General features: G+C 36.0%; 1 protein-coding gene across 10 annotated transcripts in view; it reads right to left on the bottom strand.

Moving 5' to 3' along the window:
* OSBPL8 (oxysterol binding protein like 8) overlaps positions 1-19491 on the bottom strand; it is a 160047-nt gene that overhangs the window by 61576 nt on the left and 78980 nt on the right. For 6 of the 10 annotated variants that reach the window (XM_045069086.1, XM_045069085.1, XM_045069087.1 and 3 more), the window contains one exon: positions 17792-17929. In XM_045069086.1, coding sequence (XP_044925021.1) covers positions 17792-17929 — 138 coding nt within the window. The remainder of the gene's footprint in view (positions 1-17791; positions 17930-19491) is intronic. The other 4 variants (XM_045069089.1, XM_013056023.2, XM_004752371.3 and 1 more) reach the window with 1 other exon arrangement.

Genomic DNA, 19491 nt, shown 5'->3' with positions numbered 1-19491 from the left:
GATCAAAATAAAATGAATAAAATGTATATGGAAAGAGTTAAGTGCACCTTAATGGACAGTGTTCCCTTCAAACATGTGAGCTCTTCAACAGAAATGAAACAAATCAGGTGTCTGTGATTTCTGTTTAATCAGAGCTGGTCACTACATAGGTTTTGTTGTTTTGGGCAGGGAGCAGGTTTTTGTACTCTTTGGACATAATATAGTCAAGGCACTAACAATTATGTACATTCAAAACTTGGTTATATTAAGTTTGATCTTCAGTGGTACTATAAATAAGGTTCTGCACTGCAGTCTCCAAATATGTTCATTACTTTTCTGTAATATTTATGTTGCTTAAAAGTACAGAAAATGTAGTTGCTAAAGGAGCTAATTTTTCCTTTTCTCTCCCTTTGAAAGGAAGGTGGTCTCATTGTTCCTACATGGCCAGAACCATGATAAACAATGTATGAATAATTTGTAATGTAAGAATTGCAGTGTGTTAGTAATAATCTTGCAATGCTGTTTCCCAAAGTTCATTTTATTTTGATCAGTTCAGTATACTGCACTAATTACTTCAGATATTATATGAAATCTACCATGGGTCAGAGATGACTGAATCTAAGTGTTGAACTGATAGAACTTGTACATTTACAGCAATTCAGAATTAGTGAAGGAATATAGCTCACCAGTGTTTAACACTGAAGTGCTCCGGTTAGAATAAAGTGGTATAAAAAAACAGAAACAAAAACAAAAATATAAAACAAAAAGCCCCCCATTCCATCATTTGATGTTCTTAACTAGGAGGGTTTTTTCAGAATGTCTAGTTTGCTATATTACTCAAACTGTAATGTGAAGCTCACGTACATGTTTTTATGCTTCCTTATGCTTCCCTACTGCCTGTCCTGAAATTTCCCAATTACAAACTGGGACTGAGAAAATCATTTCTGGTTTGTTCCTGCTTTCTAGTACAGAACTCTGTACAAAACGGAATAAAGGCCAGCTTGCATGAGACCCTTAGAAAATCCTGTAGTCCCCAGGGGAATTTGTTCATCTGTCACAAACCCTTCCTTTATCTGCAAAACAGGAGTTTGCTAAACTTCACTGTGTCGTTCTCAAATAAAACCTACGTATGTTCAAACTTACAACCAAAATGAAAACAGAAAAATTTCTACGAAACTGTTTATCTTCTCTCAGAAATTATGCAAATACCGGTAAATTATTATCTTATTATATATTTATTAACAATACAGAAAACTTGCATCTCCATGCCTCAAATAAGGAAAGGAAAATTGTAGCTGTTAACTCTATAGGTGAAACTATTTTACCACTCTTGCTAAGAAGGCAATCCCAACCTCTCAGACTCTGGAAACAAATAGGAGGAAATCCCAACAGAAAAGAGCTGAGAAACAAGTGCAAGTGGTACTTGATAATTCTTTAATGTTATCTTAAGTAAACACACACACACACACACACACACACCTTAAATAAATATATATATGTATACACACATATATATATAATTTAGATGTACGGACAAAGAACATATATAAAGAAAAAAGTGTCCTTTAGTATTCTTTGTGTTCATCTTACTGCTTTAATAGGATGCAATTAATAAAACCTGGCAAGGGTAAGACAGACTCCTCTCATCTTTGTAAAGATGTTTAAAACACAGCTAATTTATTCATTCTCACTTTTCAATAAATGTTTTCAAAGTCTTTCAGTTTCCCTTACATAGGAACATTTGAAAAACATACATAATGCAACATTTCACAAGAGAGATTTAGAAAAATACTTCATTCTCATTTTTTAAATTTGCCAAATATTATATCCTGTTCTCATTACTTAATAGATATTACATACCTCTTTAAGAAGCAACTATATGAACACAAGAAATTTCAAACAAAAAACAATTGTGTCTTAAGAAATGACTTCAAAAATCTAACAGTAAGGATTCAATATCTCAGAAGAAAATTAACATACCTCTAACGCATACCATCTGTAATGAAAACAACCTATGGCTACAAACCAAAGCACAGCATTTAGGAGAAAAAAAAAATTAAAAGTACTGGGGATAAATTTAAGTACTCTTTCAGATAAAACACTTTTCATGAAATAGAACACATATATTCAAGACACATTTGCTATGTATGTGTAGTCTCAAATGTTCATGAATTGATCCTAGAAATATCTTACCAAAAAAGGAAGAATTGCTTCGATTCATGGAGGAAACTGACTTCTTGGTCTCCTTTTGTCTATAAACCATTTTAATGAAGGTGCCACCTGAGATTATACCAGCGAGGTCTAAAACTGTCACCCTGGGGAATCTGGTACAACATCTTCACACTAGCAAACTCCGCAAAGAAAATCCCCCTTTACTTTAAAGTTCTCTATTAAGTTGTAGATAGAGACCCATCATGTCATGTTTAATGCTACCAGGGAATTCAAGTGAAGGGACTTGGCAGAGTTAAGAGAATTTGCTGAAGAGAAACAGAACATGAAGCATACACATTTTAATTGAAGTCTAGATTAAGAAAGCATGGTCTAAATTCATTTTGATAAATTGTTAAGCAAGTAACATTAAGTAGTAACTTTCAGTTTTAAAAGTTTTTAAATTTTAAACATATAAAATTAGTTTGAAATAGACTCCTTTAAAAAGCAACATTTTATGATCTCTTATAAAGCACTACAACTGAAAGATGGTTTTATAAAGCTAAAAGTATGCAGAATAGCTTTTTATGATCAAAGAATTACAAGATGAATTATAGTAACTCATCAAGCTTTGATAACAATCTCAAATGTCATATAGTGAGAACAGAGTATCCATGAGATGAGCTTTAATTTAGTCTCCAGGCTCCCTTGGCATTGCCCTTATTCAAAAGTAGATGAAAGAAAGGCAGACAACAGACTAATTAATAGACAGGTCTTCCATTCTTTTTTTTTTTTTTTTTTTTTTTTAAGATTTTTTATTTATTTATTTGACAGAGAGAAATCACAAGTAGATGGAGAGGCAGGCAGAGAGAGAGAGAGGGAAGCAGGCTCCCTGCTGAGCAGAGAGCCCGATGCGGGCCTCGATCCCAGGACCCTGAGATCATGACCTGAGCCGAAGGCAGCAGCTTAACCCACTGAGCCACCCAGGCGCCCCAGGTCTTCCATTCTTGAAGAAAATTTGAAATAAAGGTCAAAGAAGTCAGCACAAAACAAATTACCAAACCATTTAAGAGACTGTAATCATACTAAAGTTTTAAAAAATTCTTAAGTAAATTGGTATATTTTAAATAAGGTACAAAATCTGACACATAAATAATTTCTGGAATAATCTGATTTATTACCATAACCTAAACATATGACAAATAAAAGACTACCGTGATGTGCGTGGGCTCTAGTGAGGAGAATCAGTTTCTTTATCTCCTTCAAAAAAAAAGAAAAGAAAATCCTAAAACAATTAAAGGAAACCACACTCAAATAAACAAACAAACAAACAAACCTAATAACTGTTTTTAAGGGATAATCACCTACATTAAATTGGTATGAATCAATATGCTTGAAGGAGACTCAGCTAGGAAACAGAAACAATCAGAATCTCTGCCGTCCTAAAGCACTGGCAATATAAATTTCTAACACATAAGCATGAGAAAAAAAGAAAATAGCTTACACTGTAATTCACTCTAGTAGAGTGCAGTAAGACTACAGGCTTGACAGTCCCAAGATTGAAAACTGCCTCAGACATTTACGAGTTTTGTGAATTTGAACAAATTTCTTAACATCTTTATTCCTTAGTTTTCTCACCTGTAAAACTGATATAGTTTTACACCACAACCACTTATTTACACAATGCCTTTAAAGTGTCCACTAAAATGTCCACTTTGTACATTTCCTCCTACAGACCTCTCCCCCTCACCAAAGCATTCATCAAACTCACCCATTAAACCTTCACTCCCTAGCCAGAATCCCACACTTACTCTGCCACGATTACTTTTATTGCACATGACATAACTGTGCCTGGGTCTTATCATATTATTTCAACAGTTCTGTATAGTTTTGACATACAACTTTTAGCATATTAGCCAAATTCGGTAAATGCTTGATGAATGGTAGCTGTTAGCATAAGTCCAGGAAATAGGATCAATATAAATGCCTTTCTTCCCGATGCATGCTCTTCCGCTCTCTTGTAAGACTCTCTTTAGCATACACAGAAATAGTATTATATGTGAGGCTCATGTCAGATTCATGTACAGGTTTTTTTTTTAATATAATTTTTTATTTTTTATAAACATATATTTTTATCCCCAAGGGTACAGGTCTGTGAATCGCCAGGTTTACACACTTCACAGCACTCACCAAAGCACATACCCTCCCCAATGTCCATAATCCCACCCCCTTCCCCCAAACCTCCTCCCCGCAGCAACCCTCAGTTTGTTTTGTGAGATTAAGAGTCACTTATGGTTTGTCTCCCTCCCAGTCCCATCTTGTTTCATTGATTCTTCTCCTACCCACTTAAGCCCCCATGTTGCATCACCACTTCCTCATATCAGGGAGATCATATGATAGTTGTCTTTCTCTGCTTGACTTATTTCGCTAAGCATGATACGCTCTAGTTCCATCCATGTTGTTAAAATGGCAAGATTTCATTTCTTTTGATGGCTGCATAGTATTCCATTGTATATATATACCACATCTTCTTGATCCATTCATCTGTTGATGGACATCTAGGTTCTTTCCATAGTTTGGCTATTGTGGACATTGCTGCTATAAACATTCGGGTGCATGTGCCCCTTTGGATCACTATGTTTGTATCTTTAGGGTAAATACCCAATAGTGCAATTGCTGGGTCATAGGGCAGTTCTATTTTCAACATTTTGAGGAACCTCCAATGCTGTTTTCCAGAGTGGCTGCACCAGCTTGCATTCCCACCAACAGTGTAGGAGGGTTGCCCTTTCTCCGCATCCTCGCCAGCATCTGTCATTTCCTGACTTGTTTATTTTAGCCATTCTGACTGGTGTGAGGTGATACCTCATTGTGGTTTTGATTTGTATTTCCCTGATGCCGAGTGATATGGAGCACTTTTTCATGTGTCTGTTGGCCATCTGGATGTCTTCTTTGCAGGAATGTCTGTTCATGTCCTCTGCCCATTTCTTGATTGGATTATTTGTTCTTTGGGTGTTGAGTTTGCTAAGTTCTTTATAGATTCTGGACACTAGTCCTTTATCTGATATGTCGTTTGCAAATATCTTCTCCCATTCTGTCAGTTGTCTTTTGATTTTGTTAACTATTTCCTTTGCTGTGCAAAAGCTTTTGATCTTGATGAAATCCCAATAGCTCATTTTTCCCCTTGCTTCCCTTGCCTTTGGCGTTGTTCCTAGGAAGATGTTGCTGCGGCTGAGGTCGAAGAGGTTGCTGCCTGTGTTCTCCTCAAGGATTTTGATGGATTCCTTTCGCACATTGAGGTCCTTCATCCATTTTGAGTCTATTTTTGTGTGTGGTGTAAGGAAATGGTCCAATTTCATTTTTCTGCATGTGGCTGTCCAATTTTCCCAGCACCATTTATTGAAGAGGCTGTCTTTTTTCCATTGGACATTCTTTCCTGCTTTGTCGAAGATTAGTTGACTGTAGAGTTGAGGGTCTATTTCTGGGCTCTCTATTCTGTTCCATTGATCTATGTGTCTGTTTTTGTGCTAGTACCATGCTGTCTTGATGATGACAGCTTTGTAATAGAGCTTGAAGTCCCGAATGTGATGCCACCTACTTTGGCTTTCTTTTTCAATATCCCTTTGGCTATTCGAGGTCTTTTCTGGTTCCATATAAATTTTAGAATTATTTGTTCTATTTCTTTGAAAAAGATGGATGGTACTTTGATAGGAATTGCATTAAATGTGTAGATTGCTTTAGGTAGCATAGACATTTTCACAATATTTATTCTTCCAATCCAGGAGCATGGAACATTTTTCCATTTCTTTGTGTCTTCCTCAATTTCTTTCATGAGTACTTCATAGTTTTCTGAGTATAGATTCTGTGCCTCTTTGGTTAGGTTTATTCCTAGGTATCTTATGGTTTTGCGTGCAATTGTAAATGGGATTGACTCCTTAATTTCTCTTTCTTCTGTCTTACTGTTGGTGTAGAGAAAGTCAACTGATTTCTGTGCATTGATTTTATATCCTGACACTTTACTGAATTCCTGTGTAAGTTCTAGCAGTTTTGGAGTGGAGTCTTTTGGGTTTTCCACATATAGTATCATATCATCTGCGAAGAGTGATAATTTGACTTCTTCTTTGCCGATTTGGATGCTTTTAATTTCCTTTTGTTGTCTGATTGCTGAGGCTAGGACCTCTAGTACTATGTTGAATAGCAGTGGTGATAATGGACATCCCTGCCGTGTTCCTGACCTTAGCGGAAAAGCTTTCAGTTTTTCTCCATTGAGAAAGATATTTGCGGTGGGTTTTTCATAGATGGCTTTGATGATATTGAGGTATGTGCCCTCTATCCCTACACTTTGAAGAGTTTTGATCAGGAAGGGATGCTGTACTTTGTCAAATGCTTTTTCAGCATCTATTGAAAGTATCATATGGTTCTTGTTCTTTCTTTTATTGATGTGTTGTATCACATTGACTGATTTGCGGATGTTGAACCAACCTTGCAGCCCTGGAATAAATCCCACTTGGTCGTGGTGAATAATTCTTTTAATGTACTGTTGAATCCCATTGGCTAGTATTTTGTTGAGTATTTTCGCATGTATAGGTTTTAGTACATGAATATCACCTCCAACCTTGCATCTACTCATTAAAAAATGAGACTGAAGCATCAGAAGAGCAGGGACTAGCACATAAAAGGTGATCAGTAAAGACATTCATTCATTTACTCGACACAAAAGTATCTACTATGTTCCAGGTACTATGTGTGCTAGGAATAGATGAATAGTTTAAAAAGAAAAAAAAGAAAGAAAAAAGAAAAAAAATGACAAGCTGTCATGAGGAGTTTAATGACAATGACATTTACTCTCTACACCTTTTTTCCTTTTACATTAACCCTCAATTATGTCATCATTTCAGTATTCATCTGCTGAAGAACCCTTGCCTCAGCCCCCACAACCACTTATTTACACAATGCCTTTAAAGTGTCCACTAAAATGTCCACTTTGTACATTTCCTCCTACAGACCTCTCCCCCTCATCAAAGCATTCATCAAACTCACCCATTAAACCTCCACTCCTCTGCCAGCATCCCACACTTACTCTGCCACGATTACTTTTATTGCACATACCTAGTAAAGCCTAACTTTACAGAAGAAAATCTCACACTAAAGCAGATTAATACTAACCTCAACTGAGGCTCTGCCACGATTACTTTTATTGCACATACCTAGTAAAGCCTAACTTTACAGAAGAAAATCTCACACTAAAGCAGATTAATACTAACCTCAACTGAGGCTTGAACAGCACCCCCACTACCATGGTTCATCTACTTTCCAGCTGTCAATCCCTTCACCTGCATGCTACATTCCATCCTTGCTGCCTCCTCTGAGACCTACCCTATTAATTCTCCCCTCTTACTCACATGTTTTGTATTTCTCTCTACTGACTTTATCCTGTCAATGTTTGGACATGCTCAAACATCTCCTTTCTCTAATCTCCTTCTTGCCCTGTGTTTTTCGCTAGCTATCATATACTTTCTGGTCCTTCAAGGGCACAATTCCCGAAGGAGTCTGCTATCTGAATTGTCTCCAATTCCTTATCTTTCTTACTAAATTTTGTTGCTATCAGCTTCTGCCTTCAGTACTGTCGCTAAAGCTGATTTCATGAAAGCAAGCAATGACATCTTGTCAATGGATAATTTTTCAGCTGTCTTAACTAGCTTGACTAAAACCAACTGTTTTACCATAAAACCATCTGTTTCATTCTTCTGAGATACAACCCTCCTTTACCAATTCTTTCTCCTTCAGACCCTTAAATGTTGACATTTTTTTAGGATGGTATTCCAACTACTTTTTTCAAGCTTCAATTGTTCCCAAACTTTTTATAACTCACAAGAAGAAATATATTTTAATCAAGTGTGTTTGTAAACACAGAGAGAGTATCAAATAAAAATTTCACAGATCAGCTAAGCTCTGATCTTTTGATTCTATTCTACTTCATTTAAAAAACAATACTGTCTGGGAATCTCTCAACTGATGCACATTATTGTTTGAAATGTCTTTAATTCCTCTGTCTATGCTGATGACTTCCAAATCTACATTTCCAGGTGCAGAAGTTTCTACTAAGTCCCAAACTCAGAAAGCCAATTTCCTCTTTAACATACCACATAGTAGCTCTAACATACTTCTCATCATGTCCAAATCTCACCATGTCCAAAACTGGAGTTCCCAGCATCTTTCCTCCAAACTTGGTTTTCCTCCATAGCTCCCTGTCTTGGTGAACCTTTAAATTAGTTTCCCAAGCAAAATATCTAGAAGTCATTGCTGATTCTTTCTTCACTCTTTCCACTTTCACCTCCATCCAATTAATCACTAATCCCTGACAAATCTTTTTTTTTTTTCATTTTTAATTTCCACCACTGTCACTCTCATCCAGGCTGTATACACTTCACCTTGACAGTACAGTCTAGTAATGAATCTTCTCATATATACTATGTTCTTCCAAAATTATAAATGTCATTCTAATCACTCTGTGTTGCTTACTATTTTGGTTATCTATTGCTACACCTTAAATTACCCAAAACTTACTGGTTTAGAACACTAAATTTTCTGCTCCCAATTCTGCAATTTAGGTAAGTTGGGGGGGGGCTTATCTCTGATTCACAAAGTTATCTGCCAGAACACCCAATACAACTTCCTCACTCATGTATCTGGGATGACTACAATAAGTGGGAGCAAGCCAGTATGGGCTTCCACACAGCATGGTAGTATCTGGATAGTGAGAGTTCTTACACAGAAGCTGGCTTCCTCTAATATGCAAAAGCAGAATTTACCAGGTGTTTCTAAGGTCTGGTCTCAAAAGTCCTAGAATGTCACTTCTGTCATATTCTACTGGTCATAGCAGTCACATGGCCATTCTAGATTGAATGGGGGTTAGGGTAGATTAAGAATAAAGTCCATTTCTTGATAGGCAAGTTGCAAGGACATGTTTTTTAAAAAGGCATGTAAGATGAAATTGCAGTCATCTTTGAAAATGAAATACACCACAGTCCACCTACTTCACATTCCTTCCACATGTAAAATACACTCATCATCTCCCCCTAACCAAAATGTCATCCTATTATAGCACTGGCTTTAAGGCCAGGATCTAGTTATTTAAGCCACATTCAAGTGCAAATGGTACACCTCAGGTTTACTTCCTCACATATAGCTCATCAGATAGCTCCTCTTAAACCAAAATCCTATCACCTCAAAAGATAACTTATTTGCCCCACTGCAAGAAGCCAGGGATAGAAATGCAATGAAGACTCGAGTTCAAAAGATGCAGAGGATAATGAGTTACACAGAAGGCACAACAGTGCTAGCTAGCAATTGTGAAATGTGCTGGGCACCCGTCATTAGCAGTTTGAGTAGAACACAGTCATGTTCTTTGCAAATAGTCCTTTGTGGATCTAGACTCTGCCCTCTGGGCTCCTTACTCCATTCTGTGAGTCAGTCTCCCTATTTCTTTCTTTCTTTCTTTTTTTAAGATTTTATTTATTTATTTGACAGAGATCACAAGTAGGCAGAGAGATAGGCAGAGAGAAGGGGGAAGCAGGCTCCCTGCTCAGCAGAGAACCTGATGTGGGGCTCGATCCCAGGACCCTGGGATCATGACCTGAGCTGAAGGCAGAGGCTTTAGCCCACTGAGCCACCCAGGCACCCCCTCCCTATTTCGTAAGAAATGGTCCATGTTTGCAACAGTGGAGCTTTCTCAGCCTGCTTCATGCCCACACAAGACTGGGATTTCCCCCTGCCACACAAAGGCTCTACTTATTTGAACTATGGCTGTTCTTTTCCATCTAAGCTGGTGGTGCTTCCATTAGCACCATTCTTGTAAAAACTTTGTTTCTTATGAATTTTATTAGAATAACTTCAGTGAAACAGATGCCACAACCACAAATTTCTTTGAGATAGACCATACACTACTTAGCACTATTTCATGGTGCTATAGGACAGCAGACCTCAAGAGCCTCAGAAGCTCTTTTGGCTAGCTGAGACTTTCTAAAAGGTACAGTTTTAAGATCCTTTGAAGCCCTTTGTCTAGCTGAAAGAGTCCAAGAGACAATGCCTCAAATCCTCCTGAAGTCTCCACATAAAATCGTACAGAAGCACTCTTAATCTGATCCTTACTCTGAGGCCATTTTTTACTAATGGTACCCTAGTATTTAAGAAGTATTCAGATAAGCAAAAGGAAGGGAGAGGACATTCCAAAATGGAGAACCAGGATAAATAAAAGCATAGTCAAGCTAGGGAACAGGGAAGCAAGCTACCTTGCAGGGTTCATGAGGAGGGAAAACACGAAATGAAATTTGAAAGGTACAGTAAAATCAGACAAACTTATAAGAGTCCTGACTACCAGATTATGGAATATGGACTTTCTGCTCTCGACTATTTGTCCAAATGTTATGACATCAGAGACACTTGGAGAGCTTTATAAATACATGTTCTTGCCCTTGAGGGGGAAAAAAAAGCTCCTAGAGACTTTATAAGGATGGAATAGAAATCTTTGTCTAAGCAAAGCTACCAGGTGATTCTCAGACACAGCCAGACTCAGCAGCCACTGCTTCAGGTAACAGTCAACTGTCAACTTTTTGAAAATGGGAGTGACAGAATGGAGGCATCGAGTGAACTTTCTGGTTACAAGCTTGAATAATTAAAAGTTGTATTTTCATTTGTAATTTTCTATTTCTCTTTATTCATATTATTTCCCTTCGAGACCTACTTCAGAGGATCGATGTACTCTCTGCCTATATACATCTCTTAAGCCCCATTCCCATTATGACTTCACCTTAACACATAAACAGTAATTTTCTGTTTGGTTGTTTTATTAAGAAAGATGGGCCTGAGGGGAGCCTGGGTGGCTCAGTTGGTTCAACAAACCACTCTTGGTTTTGGCTCAGGTCATGACCTCATGGGTCATAAGTGAGCCCCACATCAGGCTCCTCGTTCAGCAAGGAGTGTGCTTGAAGATTCTCTCCCTCTGCCTCTCGCCCCACTTGCACACATGTGCACACTCTTTCTCTAAAATAAATAAATCTTTAAAAAAAGAAAAAGAAAGAAAGAAAGATGAGCCTGGTATACTGGAGGGCAAGGTCCTAATAGAATTAGGAGGGTGTGGTACTATGTAACATAGGTCTCAAATGATAAGGACCTGGCTTAAGATGTAATAGTGAGAATGAAAATAGAGATCGAAGCCTTAATGCTGTAACACTTTCAGAAGAGATCACAGAAAATGTTCTCTGCAACCTTAGGGTACACAAAGATTTCTTTAGTGGGGGGGGGGCATGAATCATAGGGCAAAAAATGATAAGCTGGGCTTCATCAACATTAAAAAACACTTGCTTTTTGAAATAAATCATTTGTACAATGAAAAGATATGCCAAAACTTGAAGCAAATACAACACACACAGCTAGCAAAGCATGATACTGAAATACACAAAGAACTCTTAAAACTCAATAATACGATAAATATACCAGTTGTTTAAATGAGTAAAAACTCTGAACTTAGGTGCACCTGGATGGCTCAGTGGGTTAAAGCCTTTGCCTTCAGCTCAGGCCATGATCCCAGGGTTCTGGGATCAAGCTCCATATCAGGCTCTCTGCTCAGCGGGGAGCCTGCTTCCCCCTCTCTCTGTCTCTGCCTGCCTCTCTGCCCACTTGTGATCTGTCTGTCAAATAAATAAATTTAAAAACAAAACAAAACAAAACAAACTCTGAACTTACACTTCAAATATACCAGTGGCCAATAAGTATGTGAAAAGATGTACATCACAAGTTGTAAGAAAAATACAAATTAAAACTACAACGTGATACCACTACATGCTCAATAGAATGATTAAATAAAAAAGTTTGAGAATACAGAGCAACTGAAATGCTCATACACTGCTAACATATATCTTTGGAACTAACTTGGCCAATTTCTTATAAAACATAAACTTACCATGCTTCATAATTGCACTGTTACATATTACTCAAAAAAAAAAAAAAAAGAAAAGAAAAGAAAAAGAAAAATCCAAATCTCCACAAAAGCATTCAATACATAATGGGGTTCTATCAAAAGACATGGAAGCCAAAGGTAAAAGGTCAGAAAACTTGAGCCTCAAAAAATCCAATTACTAATTCATTGAAACTAAAAACACACACATGCACACATACAAACAAACAAAACAAAAAGAACAACAAGAACAAAAAAACAAACAACTTCTGGAATCATATCTAGGTTTAAGTTTGAACTCTATCATATATTAATTGTGTGAATGGGGGCAAGGAAATTACCCTTACCAATTGCTCAATTTCCTCACTTGTGAGACAGGGAGAATGATTCATACACCATAAGGTTCTTGCAAGAATTCCAGTAAGTAATGTGTGTAAAAAGTACTTAGAGACGTAAAAAGCATTAAATGTTAGTCATTATTACTGTTAATAAGTTTTTGGGAGTCTAACTCTTTCCATTCAGAAGCTGATAATACTAAACAAACATTTGAGACATGGTAGGCAATTCAAAGACGTTCACAGGACATTTGTTCTTTTCCTCCAGCAGTTTATCTTCATCATAATCAAGAGGTAATAGATAGTGGGGTGCCTGAGTGGCTCAGTCTGTTGAGGGACTCTTGGTTTCAGCTCTGGTCATGATCTGAGGATTGTGAGATTGAGCCCTGTGTGGAGCTCCTCACTCAGCAGGGAGCTGCTTGAGATTCTCTCTCTCCGCCCTTCCCTCTTCCCACTCTATACACTCTCTTTCTCCCTTTCTCTAAGATAAATAAATAAATATTTTTAAAAAGTTAATTAATATATTTTAAGCAAATTTGACACTTGGAAACTATTATATAAATTTCAGTAGTTAAACCAGAGGGAGATATTCTGCATTACACAAAGTCAACAGGTTGACTTAAGTAAATAATAAATAAATAAATAAATAAATAAGAACATCTGGTATGTAATTCACTCCACAAATATTAACTTACCCATAACTAATACAGAAACATTCAGGTGCAAATCAAGATATAACTGACACTGCAACTGCTTTATTTTTGTAAATGAGAGGTTTACATGGGCATCCATTCTGAAGGAATCTCTAAATAAGCCTCTGTAAGATGCTTAAGTACAACAACTGAAGTATCAGCTTTCAACCCCAAAGAATCATTTATTTAAAATAATAATAGTAATAATTGTTATTTATTAAATCAGCTGTCATGAATGGTTATTATTTACCAAGCTATGTTTTAGACTTTTCATATGTATTAACATTTTAAGCCTTATAATAGTACCTAGTGCTAGGTACTACTGTCATCTGCATTTTACCAATAATTGAAATACAATGAATATATTAAAAGGTATGAAGTTCTTTATCATATTAAAAAAAACCCTTAGGGGTGCCTGGGTGGCTCAGCAGGTTAAAGCCTCTGCCTTCAGATCAGCTCACGATCTCAGGGTCCTGGGATCAAGCCCTGCATCGGGCTCTCTGCTCAGCAGGGAACATGCTTCCCCCTCTCTCTCTGCCTGCTTCTCTGCCTACTTGAGATCTCTCTCTGTCAAATAAATAAAATCCTAAAAAAAAAAATCTTAAGTGCCAAAAAATGTATGTGTCACCACTGGAAACAAACTTTACATCATCTCTTCAATCTAAAAACAGGTTCTCGAGAAGAAACAACCGTTTATCTTGCCTTTCCTATAGGAACTATATTTCAATGTTTACCAAGCAACTCTATGACAATTATTTTTTCTTTATAGAAAAATTTTAGTAACAAATGTAAAAAGAATGACAAAATTAGAAAATCACCATTTTCATTAGAAAATCACCATTTTCAACTCCTAATATTTTAACTGATTAAATGGTCATCAAAGGGTGCTTACACATTTAAGGAAAAAGCTGATGGGGAAAAAGACTATTTACCAGGTGCCAACTGATCTATTTTACTTTAGGGTCAGAAGGGAAGAAAGCATGCAATTTTCAATGAAGAGGATAAGGCTGTTACCACCTGAATCTACTGATTAATCTTAAGTCACTAACAGTGAGACAATCAAACATGAGGCGAATTCTCATGTAATACAGCATACATTCCCCCACAATACACATCTCCTACAAAATAATCTCCCCAAATATATTCAATCTGAATGTAATCAATGTTGCATTTAACTTTCAGTTTACAGAATATATAGAAGATAGGAAAACAAATTAAATAATCCTGCAATAAGGTGACCCAATGTAAAAAATCAAACATCCCATAGGAACATTGATCCAGTTTTATTAAAAAAAAAAGTAACAACAAGAAAAAATAAAAGTAAACAAGGAGACTCTTTGGGATTAAAGGAAATACAATGATATAACAATCAAACACACAATCTAGGAACCTTTTTTGGATCAGCCTACTGTGTAATAAGCCCACTGTTAAAAGATGTGAGAACTGAGGAAATCGGAGTATAGACTAGGTATCAGCCTATATTAAGTAATTATCACTAATTCTGTTAAATAGAGGCTTTAGTGGTTATGTAAGAAAAAGGTTCTTAACTGCATTACGTATTTTGGGGTGCAACATCATGAGATATGTAACTTATTCTAAATATTCCAGCCTTACCCTCAAATAAATGAAACAAATATGAAAAAAAGTTAATAATTTCTTAAATCTACCTAATGGTATATTAGTGTTCACTGTACTATTCTCTCAAATTCCATTTGCCTGAAAATGTTCATAATAAGTATAAATGAGGGTAGTTTTAATTATTAGTAACTAACCTTTTTCTTGCTTCATTAAGTCTGAAATTAAAGAATTCTTCTAAATATTCTAGTACACAGATAAATGAATTAGATGAAACTATTACAGTCAAAACTGTGGTGCACAGAATGGAAAAACCACATAAGCTACATCCTTTAATGAAGGTTATTTATACCAGTGTGTACCATATATCCACTTTCAAGCTTCAAAAAGCACTTTGGCAACAAAGATGCTAACTTTCCAAAATATATTCAACAACTACTTAATAAACATTAACATAGTCATTATTTTTGTTTTTATATAAAGTTTTTTCCAGTTCCAACAATGGTAAATAAAAATTTTCCAACAACCACTTGACTAGGAAAACATTTTCCACTGAAATAAAGTAGAAAATGATCATGTAACTTACTATTTACCAACTAATATTCATCTAAAAAGAAGTAACTAAATCCTACTTTCAAAGAATAATTCAAAAAGTCACAACACCACTGGGACACCCGGGTGGCTCAGTCAGTTAAAAGGCTGTCTGCCGGGACGCCTGGGTGGCTCAGTTTTAACGGTTAAGCAGCTGCCTTCAGCTAGGGTCATGATCCCAGCGTCCTGGGATCGAGTCCCACATCGGGTTCCTTGCTCAGCAGGGAGCCTGCTTCTCCCTCTGCCTCTGCCTGCCATTCTGTCTGCCTGTGCTCGCTCTCTCCCCCTCTCTCTCTGTGATAAATAAATAAAATCTTAAAAAAAAAAAAAGGCTGTCTGCCTTTGGCTCATGTCATGATCCTAGGGTCCTGGGATCGAGGCCCACGTCACGCTCCCTGCTCTAGGAAAGTCTGCTTCTCCCTCTTCCTCTGCCTCTCCCCACAGCTTGCGTGCATGCATGCTCTCTCTCAAATAAATAAAATCTTCAAAAAATAATATAAAGTCATGACACCAAAAGCTGACTAATTATACAGAGATATTGTGATAGTTAAGACTCCAAATTAAATTTTTTAAAGTACTGGGTGTATTTTATTTTTATAATATTTTATATTTATATTTATATTTTATAAAGTATTTTAAAGTGGAGCCTGCTTGGGACTCTTTTTGCCCTCTCTCTCCCTCACCCTCTGCTCCTCCCCACCCCTTGCAATGCTCTCTCTTTTAAATAAAATCTTTAAGAAAAAAATTCCAATGGCACTTTTCCACAGAAAGAGAACAAAACATTCTAAAATTTGTATAGAACCATAAAAGACCCTGAATAATCAAAATATCTGGAAAAAGAAGAACAAAGCTGAAGATATCTTGCTCCCTGGTTTCAAACTATAAAGCAGCTATGGTAATCAAAATGGCATGATATTGGCATAAAAACAGACACATCAGTGTTTATTAGCTTTCAAACACCAAATTTAAGTGCTCAGTTTTAAAAGCAGAAGTCTTTCCACCATGGCTATTGTAGTACAAGAGTTCAAAGCATCTGATTAAATAAACTTTACTAAGAAGCAGAATTCAATATACAAAATTCATCAATTATGAATTAGGAAGTGAGATCCATAATCCCTGGGAGTCCCCAAGACTCTTTTAGAGAGTCTGCAAGATCAAAACTGTTCCATAATACATATTCATTGTGTTGACATTTGTACTGATGGTACAAAAGCAATGTTGGGTAAAACTGCTGGCACCTTAACACATATCAAGGCAGAAGTACCCAACTGTAGTAGTCACTGACTTCTTCACTGCCATTCACTTAAAGTAAAAGGCCCATTTCACTTATAGATGTTCTTGATGAAACACTAAATATTATTAATCTTAAACCTTGAGTACATGTGGTTTTAATACTCTGTATGACAAGGGAAATATGCTTAAAGCACATCTTCATATAGTATTTTAAAATGTGTCACCACTTAATAGATATGCATAATTCAGTAAGCAACTACTTCCCAAATGATTAATGCATGATGTTAAAAAATCATGCATGAGTAAAAAGCCATTCAAAGTTCAAGATAGATCAATGGACTTTATGAAAGTATGAAAAATTATTGATATGTTTCAGATTCCATCTTGCAACCAGTATTTAAAAAACTACCACTTGTCAAATTTTGGTGTAGTATCAAAAAAGACTATCTGCAATTATGTATCAAGCTCTTAATGTAATCCTCCCTTTTCTGACTAAATGTATGTCTGAGGCTGGATTTCATTCATATACTTCAATCAAATCATCATATCCTAACAGATGAACTACACAAGCAGATATGAAAATGCAGGTGTCTTTTCTTTAGCTATATATTAAAGAGATTTGCAAAAATTATATGACAGTAATTCTCAACCAAAGATAATTTGGGACATGTGGCAAAGTCTATAGCTATTTCTGGTTGTATACAACTGGGGAAAATGCTATTATCATCTAGTGGGTAGAGGCCAAAGATGCTGCTAAATATCCCACAAGACACATGACAGCCCCCCACAACAAAGAATTATCCAGCCCAAAATGTCAAAAGTGCCAAATTTGAGCAATTTTTTTTTTTAGGAAAAGGGAAGGAGGAACATAGCTGTTTTTTAATAAAAATGTTATTCATATTAACCTGCAATAGGTTTATTATAATTATAAATGAATTAAAACATATTTAAAATTTCTTCATTCTAATTTACAATAAATATCAATAGGTTAACCCATATAAAAGTTCTCTGAGATCTCCAATAGCTTTTAACGTTGTAAAGCAGTCTTGAGAAAACAAAGTTTGAGAGTCACTCAATTAGACAAAAAGTATAACTTAACCAAGTACACCGGATAATATAAGAGGAATTAAAAGGACTTTAAAGGGAAATAAACTCATTTCAAGAGTATAATGGATGACCAAAACAAAAAGAACACCATAAAACCAAAACAAGAAAAAAGTTATGGTAGACCTAAAATGTCATTCTCCCCTTAAAACAACAATAAAATTAAAAGCACAATTTCTTACCCTGACTATGAGGACTTGCTGGACTGAAAAATGGCTGATACAAATCTTTGGTTGGCGTTGGATAAGCTTCTTTCCCTTGGCGCTGATTCATCTTTCCTGGTGTCAGAAGTTGAGATTCGTCACTATTTGCTACCACAGCTCAAGGAAAGAAGAAAAAAGAATTAGTACTTCTGTTATAATTTACAAAATGGCATACTTAATAACAGGGACTAGAACTAAGACTGAAACAGCCTCAATGGTTATATTCATTTTACCAATTCCATACTTTAATTTGCTTAATTGCTTTGTTCTTTTAATTGTAGTTTGCCATCAATCCAAGAGAAATTGATAGGTATGCGAGAGTCAAATTACACAAAATATAGACATTATAAAAATGAAAATACATAGTCAACTGATAATGAAAGGTACTCCCAGATTACTATGGACCTTTCATTGTTCTATTAACTCTTTATGTTTGCCAATACAGCAATAAACAAGAGACACGTTTCATAAAATAAATACAAATGGTCAAGAAATACATGAAGAGAGTCAAACTTCATTAGTAATCAGAAAAAAATACAAATTAACAGCAAAATAAAATATTTACATTCACTAGAATTTCTAATTTTCCTGAAAAGTAGGTATGATTTCTGTTTTAGAGATAGAAAAACTTGAGGTTCATTGAGAGACTGTCTTGCTTAAGACTAAGTAATAGAGATAGGATGTCCAACTCAGCATTTGCTTCCAAAGTCTAATCTCTTAAAAGTACGCTGCTCCAATAATCAATTTAAATAGTGTTTAAGGCTGTTATTCACCTATCCAGCCAAGCTACTAATAAAGATAAACAATGCCCAGATGCAGAGAGGACAGAAAAGAGAAACATACTCAATGAATGAATAGGGTAAATTGTGACCAAATCCACAGTACCCTAAGGTCTCCATGTCCTTTCATTTTACATTTCTGTGCTTTCTGCCTACAAAAACTTTAGGTTTATCTGGAGAATGATTCTGTCTTCACTATAGATTTAATTTTTAACTTAACCAGAATTTCATGTTCACATTTTTCTCACCATATCTTCTAAATCAACTGCTTTAAATTCAAATCATTTAAAAATTATATTTTAGCCCTATAAATTTCAGTGAAAAATAAAAAAAAACCTCCCCTTAACACCCAAGATATAAAAAACTTACGTTCCCATCAAGTCCATAAGAAAAGAATCTGTACACTCCTGAATTTATATCTCTTGTCCAATCACCTGCCTTAAAATAACCTCTCTGATTTAATAGGCATCTCAAATTTACCCAGAGCATAATTCTTGATTCTGCTAATTCTCCAAACCTGCCTCTCCTGCACCACAGTTAGTAGAATTATTATTTTCCTCCCCTCCCCATTCTTAAGCCAAAAACCTTAGATATAGTCTTCTATTTTCCCTCTTTCTTTCATGTTTCACATCCAATTCATCTGTGCAATCTTTGCAGTCTACCTTCAAAATTTATCCAAAATCCTTTTATTTCTCCCCTCTTCCACAACTACCACCCTGTTCTGAACCTCCGTTGCTTTCCCACTGGATAACAGCAACAGATTTTTACTTAGTCTCTAAACTTACTGTCTTGCTCCTTGCTTGTGCAGAATTCATTCTCTACGTAGAAGCCTGAACAATCTTTGTAAATCATCAATGAGATCTGCACCATGCAGAAATATCCTCAATGGCTTTCCACTAT

The sequence above is a fragment of the Mustela putorius genome, unplaced genomic scaffold (genome assembly GCF_011764305.1).
Source record: "Mustela putorius furo isolate JIRA1106 unplaced genomic scaffold, ASM1176430v1.1 tig00003911_pilon_pilon_pilon, whole genome shotgun sequence".
Classification (NCBI taxonomy): Eukaryota; Metazoa; Chordata; class Mammalia; order Carnivora; family Mustelidae; genus Mustela; species Mustela putorius.
The sequence above is the reverse complement of the archived record's forward strand: the minus strand, read 5'-3'. Positions and strand labels throughout refer to the sequence as shown.